The sequence below is a fragment of the Pollachius pollachius genome, assembly GCF_949987615.1.
Source record: "Pollachius pollachius genome assembly, chromosome: 8".
NCBI classification, from domain to species: domain Eukaryota; kingdom Metazoa; phylum Chordata; class Actinopteri; order Gadiformes; family Gadidae; genus Pollachius; species Pollachius pollachius.
Window position 1 is genome coordinate 13,647,382 of NC_136941.1, and position 11,390 is coordinate 13,658,771.

Here is an 11,390-nt window from a genome sequence, read left to right on the forward strand (position 1 = left end):
CAGGATTATTCCAGCAACCGATGTGAAGACAAGTTGATGCGTCCTGTCCGGACACCAACCTCCATAGACAAAGTTTCTGTAAAGGTTTGAAATCAAACCTGTGTAGCAGCCTGACCACTGTATGAATACATTTGTTCAAATCCTCTTCTGAACACCCCATCTTGCCACGAGTGAATGAGTTGATCGACTGTGTTTGATCAGTTTATATATCCTGAACAAAAAAAGGAACACTGCGTTACTCCATCCCTCGCACTGATCAAGGACCTCTGGGAATGACCATGGTGAGAGAATGTCAAATTTAAGAACCGTGCAGACAAAGTGCAGACTCTTCTGCCATTATCTCTGCAACAGCACAGCCAGACCGAGACAACCTCTGAACATTGAACTTTCTCTGTTTTGTCTTCCATTAGAGTTTTTGATCCATTGCTTAACACCTTGTTTGTGAACTCAACACGTCGTGTGGTGACGTGTTGGCGTTTTACCCCTTTTGTTTTCAGAGGAAGTCGCTCTGCGCCTCGTTGGAGAGCTGACTCACGGTCAGCTCGCTGTTCAGCGACCACGCCAGCATCCTCTTGGTCCTCTGGGGAGTGTCACTGCAGTGTTCCCCAGAGCTGCTCTCGGGACAGTGTCTGCTGGACTGGCTGTCAGGCCGCCAGTTGGGCAGCCTCGCGGAGTCATGCTCTACTTTGCGCTGCAATTGTTCACAGGCGTCCTTCTGGATGGGGTCCGCTTGGAACAGACAGGCGCACAGCGTGCCCCTGAACAGGGCCACGTCCCTGCACAGGGACTTGCGGAAGTTGGGCTTGAACATCAAATAGATGACGGGATTGTAAAGGGTGGAGGACTTGGCAAACATGGCTGCCAGGGCAAACGCCATCGGCGGCACATTCTCTGGGTCTCCGAACGACGCCCACATGGAGACAACGGCGTAGGGACTCCACGCGATGAGGAAACCAAGGCACACTGCCACAGAGAGCTGGAGGAGAAGACAGGAGAATAAGAGACAGACAGGTCATGTGTTGCGTGAGGACTTAATATGTTGCATACAAACAGGGGCGTAGGAATGAGTTAAACATTGGGGGGGACACATATTGGAAACCTGACAGATCCGTTAATGGTTTGAACAGAAATATGTCATAAATTAACAACACTGAAAAAATTCACAAATATATTTTATTCTACTAAAAAGATACATTTGTAAATGTAAAGGAAAACACATTTTGAATGGCAGTAATGAACTGATAAATATCAAATAAATTATTTAATTGCACACTCAATCATCCAGTTTTTTAGAATAAGAAGCGGTGACAAGACGCTATGTTGCGCTTTCAAAATAAAATAAAATATTTTTCTCCCCCCGGTATAATTTTTAGGTGGGACAAATGCGCCTGTCTCCAATATTGGAGGGGACACGTCCCCTCCGTCCCCCCCGGTTCCTACGCCCTTGCATATATATATATATATATATATATTAACACAGTGGATGTCAAACTCTGGACGTGGCAGGGCGCAGGATGGCTTTTAAACATAAAATGAACGCATGCCTTCACTGAAACGGGGATACTGTATGGATGGGCAATACACTTTCTTGGTACTTGCTATTTACTAACCCTAACCCCAACACCTCCACAGGTGGGTCACAGCATGCACATGTAGCTTGGGCCACCAGGTGTGATATCCCTACAGCGGACCTTGGGAGAGTTCTGAAGGCTCTCACCTTAACAATGCGGGTCTGTGTGTTAGGGACCTTGTTCTGGGGGGACATGTGCTGCTGGACGGCCTGGCGGGACCCCCGGACGGTCATCAGGATGAAGACGTAGGATAGGGCAATGACAGTGCAGGGGACAATGTAGCAGAAGAAGAAGAGGCAGATGATGTAGCTCATGGCCGCCCGGCTGTGGCTGGGGGCGTTCCAGTCGATGCAGCACGCCGTGCCATAGGGCTCGGCGCCGTACTGGCCCCAGCCGCTCAGGGGGCCCACGGCAAACACCATGGCATAGCACCACACCGCCGCCACCAGCAGGCAGGCATGCCAGTAGGAGAACTTGTTACCTGGAGGTATAGAGGGACAGAAGGACACAGAGAGAAAGGGAGACACAGAGAGACAGAGAGAGGCAGAGAGACAGAAGGACAGAGAGAGACAGGGAGACAGAGGGATAGAGGGAGACAGAGAGATAGAGAGAGACAGAGAGATAGAGATAGACAGGAGACACAGAGAGATAGAGAGAGACGGGGAGATAAGAAAAGCAGACTCATTACCGACAAATGTAGAGAGCTATATGGAGATAAGGGAGACCAGACACGATGTACTTTCATGCTGTCTGCGTTGTTAGACTTTATTGAGCACAACACTTCTAATTGCATACCCCTCTTTGTAAGAATAAAGACGCATGATCATTTATTGCAAATGAAACATAGAATTATTCTATAAAAACAAAAAACAGTCACACAAATAACCTGGGGCAGTTCCATGCCATAGAAACCGACTGCATGCACTGATGTTAAACTAGAATGGTGTTGACTCCCTAAGCCTCCGGCTGGGTGAAAGGAACGATAGCCGTGTTCCCTAATATATGGCCACATGTTCACATAAAAAAGAATCAGGGCCTTTAAGTGAAGATCAGTTGCAATGAGTTGTATAATCTATTCAGAGAAAGATCTCATCGCTAACCTGAATTTCCTCCAATAAAAGCCGTTAAGATGCTGCTTAACGGATAGGCGCACATATCACATATCACTCTCAGGGGTTACCACGGTGAGAGTTAACCTTCGGCTACCGTTGGTTACACTGAAGAAATAGTAGCTCTGCTAGAGGCCTGAAACCAGAAGAACAGCTGTACTTAACGAGCAGGGCCACACGAGGCCCTGAGGAGTCCGTTCCACCTTTTTCCTTTCGTTTATCATACATTGTTCCTCAGTTTCCTCTTGCGACCTCGTAATCTGATTGAAACTTTACAAATTATCTTCAGCAGTCTCTTCTGGGACCCAGTGGTGTGCTGGCCGCCCGGGCATACTGAGACAAATCCCGGTGGGCCGCAGTATCGGTGGGCCGGACTCCCTCTGCCTCTCTGTGCATGTGTTTTGTTTTTTATACAGGGGAATCTAGATTATTAATGGCTTCTGGTTCCCTAATTGATTTTCAGCAGAGTGTTGCGCGTGTGTGTCTGTGTGGAGACATATAGAATAGATACTAATGGCCATCAAGGGGAAATTGAGAGATGAGGGGAGCGCAAGAGTTTCTGAGAATGAAAGACATCTCATGGTTTGAATCGCGATTTTCACCAATTTAATACAAAGCAAGTGAGGAAGGTGTCTCTGAATAGAATGTTTGTTTATGACATGGAGGCTGCTGTCTAATCCAGTATGCTTTCATCCTTCTACCGAAGCCAGCTCTACCGGTAGCCTAGAAGTGGATGACAGAGCACTCCAAGAACAGGCCAGTGATTAAAAGCTTTGCCGTGATTTCACACTAAAGAATATCCATGCTTTTCTCTCAGGTATATTGTCCTTTTTTCCGCGGCCCTTTAAATAATCCATTTGCAAGTCGGAAGTTATTCAGAATTCTGCTGCCAGAATGACAGAACATATATAATTGAACTGTCTCTGCATTGAGGGCAAGCCTTTCTTTAGAATATCCAGTCGTACTTCTGAAGCTTTTTGAAATATAACTTTTTGATATCTCAGACCCTTTCACTTTATGTGTCCTTCATGCCGCATTGGTGCAACCAAATAATTGGAATATCTGTCATTAAGGTAGTGTCGACAATGCATAAAAATAAAGTTTATTCCAATTTTCCCCCTCATTTTTGTCAGATCTAAAAAAACGGTATTGTTAACAACAATTTTGCAGTACCCAGTTTTACTTTGCACAAGCTTTTATTTTTTAGTTTAATGACTATTGCCTTGACGGATTTGTGTACATATCCTGCAACAGGAGCAAAAAGCCAGTTGGTCTCTGGGGCTTCGATTTAGACTCTACTTTGCCTAATAGTGGCAGTCGTCCTATGCGGAAAATACCATCAGGGAGCCAGTAGACAGACATACCCCTAAAGTTGTCTGCCATTAAAGCCATATATCATTCTTTGCTGTTTAGTTGTATTAGTTATGTGCTTTCAATTGAGTTAAAAAAGAATCCCAATATTAAGTAAATTATAGCAAGCAAACAAAGCCAGCTTTGAAGGGCGAAAAGAGTTCCATCAATTAGTCAGAATATAATGATATATATAGTATATAGGTGTGTGTGTGCATGTGTGTGTATGTATATTCTGAATAAAATGTGTCAGCCCTGTTAACACAGAGAGAAGGAAGATCGGTACACTGAATAAGCACGCATGCACGCACAACCCCCCCCCCCCCCCCACACACACACACACACACAATGTAAACATACAGCTATAGACACATCTTCCTGTTCCTGCCAATCTCTTGGTTTAAGATGTGTGATGAGACACTCTCACTGATCCCTATACAAGGCAACAGTAAAAGACATTCACAGAGTAGCATTCACAGAGCAGCATTCATGAAGGCCTTTTCCAGCCACCCACAGCACTGTTCAAGGTATTATATGCTTTTGATATATTTAACACAACCATGGCAATGTCAAACATGTAAGGCACCCGTTCTGTAAGCTGTAAAACATGTGGTGTGCACTCAGCGGGTTGCAAGGTCCACAAGGTAATTTCCCTAAGGACTCAACCCTGGAGTCCTTGGGGCTGAGTCAACCCAACACCGTTTGAAATGGGTATATTCACTAAGGAGCAGAATGGAAGTCACACCGGGTGTCCACCTTCCGTCGGCTTATTACATGCTGCTCTCTCTCTCGTGCACTTCTCTTTCATTCTTTTTCTCTCTTTTATTTCTCTCCCTCTCTCTCTCTCGCTTGTCTAGTCTAAGTGTGTGTATATGTGTGTGTGTATGTTTTTTATTGTGTGTGTATGTGCTTACTGTGTGCCATATCAGTGCCTTTTCAGTTATAAATGACCAAGCTGAAAACTAAATTCATTCAATTTGACACGATTAGCTAGATTTGCTAAAGCTCCATTGTCAAATAGATTAAATTTGTTTGCATGAGGACACCAATTAATGTGCAAACACAGCACATCCGGCTCTGGTCTTTATTGAAAATATGCTGTGTCCTTGACTCCTTGTTCCTCCATGGTCTCCCACTGCTTTAAAGTAGTACTATAATACAACCTAAAAAGGTAATTAAACAACCTCCTTTAGATGTTGCCACTATCATTCCTGGTTTAGGCAGGTCTGCTGCTGGGACGGTAATGTGTCTGTTCTTAAGGGACAGATTACATGATAAATATTGTCTAGAAGCCCAGCGTGGCAAACGAAAATAACCTCAGGGCTGCGGTCGGATAATCTGGTCTGTTTAGGAGGGTTCCTAACTGACTGAAATGACCCGGAATAATCTTAGTGGCCGCCATGATAAGAGCTATATGAATTCTCTCAATGCTATGGAAAGGTGCTTCAATACTTCCATTCTTACCTCCTTTAGCACAGGGTACACTGGACCATCCTTTACTAAAGGAAAGAAGATAATGCAGTCCCAGAATTCCTTGGGGCAGGAATATTTAAAATGACCCACAATTGGTCCATTCACAGGAGACAGGAGTGTGAGAGTGCGAAACCATTATCAATAAGATAACATTTTGTTTCCCCTTTTGTAACTTGTTGCCTACATTCCTTTCCTTTCCATTTCAATTCCAACCGTAGCAATAAGGAATCATTTTTCAGTACTGTCCAAGAATCTAAAATACGCTTTTAGTGGTCCATCTTCGAAACGTTTCCTGTTTCCCAACGGCAACCAAACGTTTATAACATCCGCTGATGTAGCCTAGTGTGAGTGCGGTCGGCTTCACTTAGCACTCCGATTTTCTTTTCCTAAGTCCTTATGAATTCTGCTTCACATCTTTCCTTGACCTCATGAGGTTTTCAACGATAAGAGGTTAAGAAAGGACAAAGGAAATATTATTTTTTACTATGGGACTGCAGTTCTGGTGTTCTCTCATTTGCAGAGACGTGCTGTGAGGTCTGTGGCTGGTGAGGCACTGACTTTTTCAGAGTCAGATTTACAAAAATATGAACTCAATTGTTATATAGTACTGGCCTTGAATCATTATCTTCCATGTTTGCAGTCAGAAATGTTTTTTTTTTTAAATAAACAAACTGATGCAGTGCACTTGACTGCTTAAAAGAAGTTAACGGAAGCATCCTGTAAACACTGTGGGCTCACGCATACGCCCCCTTCAGTGAGGCAGAGGTACTGGCTGCCTCATTTCATGCTTTTTCAGCGCGGTTTTATGTCAGATCAGCATAAACTCATGCTTAAACTAGTTATCATACTTAATCATACTTAATACTGAAACTAGTTAATGTACATCAAATACATTAACTAGTTTAAGTAAAGTGCGATCATACAATAAAAGTGTCTGCAAACATTACATTGGTGGCAACGGTGAAAAAGCAAACTGGGTAGAGCGCATGCGCTCTACCCAGGGATTGCGCAATTCTTGGTGAGGCAGCACTGCTCGCTGCCTCAGCAGGCCTCAGCTCGCGTATTTCCCCTCAGGAAAAAGGCAAATTCTGCGATTTTGATAATAAAAATGCTTTAAATTATTGGAATCGTACATTAATTACATTTAGACAAATACCAATATATAATATTTTTTACAATTTTTAAATTTTATCATAATTTGTTTTTTCTTTTCATGATGACAGGTGAGGCTCTGCCTCACCTGCCTCCCCTGACTGCACGTCACTGCTCATTTGAGGTTTGAAAAGCGTGCTTAAGAGCTGCAGTCCTAGCAAGTCTGGGGCTGCTAACCCTGGCCCTGGGGGATGAAGCCTATACTAAAGCCAATCGTTAGTTTAGCAAACATACTGACCCTCAAAGGCATACAGTTATGATCCCAGCAAAGCCTCCAGAAACGTGCTTCCAGGAACTTAAGCAAGCATACAAATTAATTTGATGTTCAGTTCTCAACAGATAGCACATCCTCAGAGGAAAATCATAAACCTCCTACAGAGCTCTGAAACTGTCCCTTCGTTTACATATTGATGGGAGGATCACAGGTTAAAGACTGGCAATGCTGCATTTGAAATTACACCAAAAAGGCCAATTTTCACCAGAACCGGCACGGAAGCGGCACGGCAGTGAAACGGTCTCCGAAAATAATAGAAACTATTATAGTCAAAGTAGGCTATTCCACTGGATACGGTCGCGGCACGGCACAGAACCGTCCCCAAACCGGCACTTAGCTTACGATTCGTGCCTCTTCTATTTTTGAAAGTTGCCGGTTCGCAGCAGTGTCTCAGAACACTTATACAGCCAATCAGTTTGCATTTGCTCATGAATATTCATGAGCTCACATCGACCCCTATGAAATTCACAGGGTATTGTAATAGTATACAGTCTATCTATGGTATCAATAGCTAATCAGTGGCAAAGAAGAAATGAAAGTCGATGCCTTGTCTATTCTCTATTCGCAAGTCCAGTGTCGCGCGCAGACCGCGACGTTGCCATGACATCTAGAAATCATACCGTATTTAATGGCTAAATATTGATGTGTAGGGGTTGAATATAACTCGTGAATAGTATTGTATGAATCATTCTAATCATAATAACTTTTAGAATTCAGATAGGCCTATTATAATTATGCACGGTACGGAACACAGCCGCTTCGCTGCCGTACTGCTTCTGTGCTGCTTCTGTGCTGGTTATGGTGGAAATTGGCCTTAAGTCGTCCAGAGCTCAAATAACATGGGTGCAGTGTTATCACCAAATTACAAACATTAGCAGTACAGACAACTTAGCAACAAGCCTGCTTCCTGTAAATGCCATCAGAAATGTCCCATTACAAACTCATCGTTGGGACGCGCCACGTCGGGGCGAATACGTAGAGGATAGTGTAGTGGCTAGGCACGTTGACTCTAAGCTGAAAGGTTTTATGTTCAGAAACCAATGGTCTATGTATGTAAACAACAGTACTACATGTAGGCATGCCTCGAGCATGACCCTTCCCACTACCTGCTTCCTCTTGACTCTAAAATGCACTGTAAAGGTGGCGACACACCGGCCCGACTGCTCGATTCGCGTCGGTAAATGAAGTCGGGCTATTTATCTGGCCGACTCAATCAACTGAAATGGAAAGGACATACCTATGCGATTACAGCCGACGCTGTACGTTCTGCGCTTGTGCGAGATGTAATTTCTCCAAAACAACAAGCGGCGCTAATCTGTATTGTGGTTTAAAAAATACCAGGGAAATACCAGGTCCTCTCTCTAGACCAAAACACAGAGCACGCTGTCAACACCAGTCACTGTTGTCAAACGATGGATGATGTTGATACGAAGATACTGGCCTTGTCAGCTCTCGCGCTTTTTCTTTTGGAAGAAGAAAGTCGGAAGCGAAAAGTAAGGGGAAAAGTTAGACGCACTTATTGGGTGAAGCTGTGGATACAACTGCGAGCATGCAAAGGATTAATAAAAATCATATAAATCATAATTGCCTCAAGTAGCATCATCACTGCTAAGTCACCACACGTCATATATGTTGGAAACATGCCGCATAGTTTTTGGTCAGGGAATAATGGAATGTGAAAAGTTCAAATGTCAAGTTAATGTAATCATAAATCGGCATTTGTCAGTAGTGACATCTCTTACATGGGAATGGAGGACGAAGGAAGTGTTCATTTCATGTGAATGATGTCCATAGACAACACTGACTGGCCCACATTCAGACGCAATAGGAGCAGTCCATGGCCTATTATATAAGACAATAGTATGCAGGGAGATTTGCTGTTTCAAATATGTGTTTTATTGTAAGAGGTAATAAAGTATAAGATGTGATAAAGTAGTAGAAAGTATAAAACGTATAAAATACGTTGTCACATGTTAAATCGGCTAAAAAGAACGCAGACGTGGCCGATTACACCGTACACACCAAAGAGACTCATGTCACCGGCCTCTCAAGTCTCACCGACGCCGATTTTCGGCCTGGTGTGTTGCCGCCTTAAGTAGGATGAATGCGTCTGCTAAATGCTCAAATCTGTCATTTTTCCGTACCATAACTGTCTACCGTGTATAATGATAATGGGGCACCATGGTCTTTCAAGCTGAATCTGTTGTAGGTTTTTCTTCTCACCATAGTTGGGGCAGCAGACTTTGAGCCAGCAGACGGAGGAGAGCACAGTGAGGTTGGTCAGACTGGACAGGCCAAACAGCACCCCGCAGAACGCATAGACAGTGCACAGCGACGGGTTAAACAGCCACCTGGGAGAGAGAGAGAGAGAGAGGGAGAGAGAGAGAGAGAGAGAGAGAGAGAGAGAGAGAGAGAGAGAGACTTTTAAAAGTGAGCTGTAAAAACATGTAAGCCTCCACAAGAGGGAGGCCATTCGTCATGTGTCACTAGCTGACATTTTAATACCGGGCCACTGCTCTTGTGATCCACAGCAATACAAAAACAAAGCCTGATAAATGGCATGATTCAGTGCCAGCCTGCTGAAGAACCGGGAGGGGGGTGTTTCCTGACCTTCCCATCATGCTCTGGTACCCCCCGATCGGGACACCTCCAGCTGACATCTAGCTGTGGTGGTTAACAGGCATCACGGGACGTGTGACAGTCGCGTATCAATCGCACTTAAAGTGCCGCTGGGGCAATGAGGGAAGTGGTGAGGGATGCCATTCAGAGAGGAGGTAAGTGAGTGAGATAGCGGGAGTGAGGAGAAAGCGGGAGATAGAGATCGCCAGGCATTAACCCTTTAATAGATATTCCCTAATGCAGAGAGTGAATTCCTGTTAATATTGGATTATTAATTCAAAGAAATTCTCCGAGCCCCAGAGGAAGAAATATACTTTTTCTTAAAACTCCATCCAACTATGTTTTCGGTGGGGCCCTGTCCATCATATCATACTTCACACTCTCTTCTGTGAATTACATGGCGTATAAACTTGTATATAATAATGGCCCATAACCATAACCGGACCCCACAGCTCGGCCATCCTCCTCCATCAGCATCCCGTATGCTGTTCCGTTCGGCTAGGCAAGGCCGGACGGTCTGATGGCTCCACCCAAACCACATAATCAATCAATTCTCGATGGTGAAACGTGTAACCATGCCGCAAACATTTATTAACGATGACATCCTTCTTGGTACAGTGATTGTGATCAGTGATACAGCGCACAACCTAACACTTTGTGACACTCCGCTAGGGACCACATGTAACGGCAAGTTAATGTGACGGCCGACAGGGATGTCAGGCAGTATAGCCCTGGGGTAAGGGAGGATGAGAGCCAGACGGTGTAAAAATGTCCATAAAGGTTGAAGCAGATAGCTCCTCTGGCTCACTCAGTGTACATGTTACAGTCTATAGATCTGTCAGCTGTAAACTCCAACAATCAAACAATAACAACATTTAGTGACAGATCGAAAGAAAAAGAACAGGGAGGGGCAACAAGCGAGTAGTAAAGGAGAAAATAGGTGAGGGATGGCGAAAAGGGGGAGCAGAAGAGGGCATGGGGTTGGAAAGGAGGTCGGTGTGGAGAAGGGCAGGGCCAATGGGCCGCTCACCTGTGAGCGAGCGCTGAAGGGATGGCCAGGGGGAAGAGGCTGATGGTCATGCTGAGGTCGCTGATGGACAGGTTGACCACGAAGAACTCTGCAGGCTTCAGGGACGACTTCTTCCTGTAGGCCACGAAGAGCAGGACGCCATTCCCCATCAGAGACAGCACACCTGGTGGAGGAAGAGGAGGACGAGGAGCAGGAAGAGGAGGAGGAGGAGGGGAATTAGAAGAAAAGGTGCTATTAATTGGTTGAATTGTCTGTTTAATTGTTCCGTTCAGTTCGTTATGTTCAAGAGGCCAGAGGTTTCTGTAGAAAAATATGCAAATAAAGACTTACCAAAAATGGTGTAAATGGTGGCCATGAGAAAGTCGTTCTCTTTGGATATGCTTGACACGAGCAAATTCATTTCGGAGGCATTTCCCATCTAAGACAATTGAAAATATAGACAGAGTAGACAAAGAAAAGGACAAAGACAGACTTGTTAAAGTCCTGTTTTTAGTAACTACTTCTAACGACTACAAAGTAGTCTAATGCAATTTGAGCAAAGTTAATTTGCTGACGCTATTTTCCATTTTATTACATTTTCCTATATATATATGTTTTATGGAAGACTTTTACTTTTGCCAATTACAACTAAGATGTATCATAAAGACCCTCAGGATCATACAAGGCCCAACAGAACAAAATCAATTAGAGGCATTTACATTACATTTGCATGACATTTACATCACATTTACATTACATTTAATTTACATTAAGGCGATTTAGCAGACAACACCATAACATTTTCAGAAGAAAAAGAAACAACAATATAACAC

The 11,390-nt window shown here is 44.1% G+C and overlaps 1 protein-coding gene across 1 annotated transcript; it reads right to left on the reverse strand.

Moving 5' to 3' along the window:
* Nucleotides 1-493: 493 nt before the first annotated feature.
* Nucleotides 494-10,996, reverse strand: opn7b (opsin 7, group member b; the record flags this gene model as incomplete). The annotated part of the gene is made up of 5 exons (XM_079740848.1): nt 494-976; nt 1,718-2,052; nt 9,153-9,280; nt 10,579-10,741; nt 10,909-10,996. 5 exons carry the CDS (start codon nt 10,994-10,996, stop codon nt 494-496), a joined length of 1,197 nt encoding a protein of 398 aa, XP_079596974.1.
* Between the last annotated feature and the right edge of the window lie 394 nt (nt 10,997-11,390).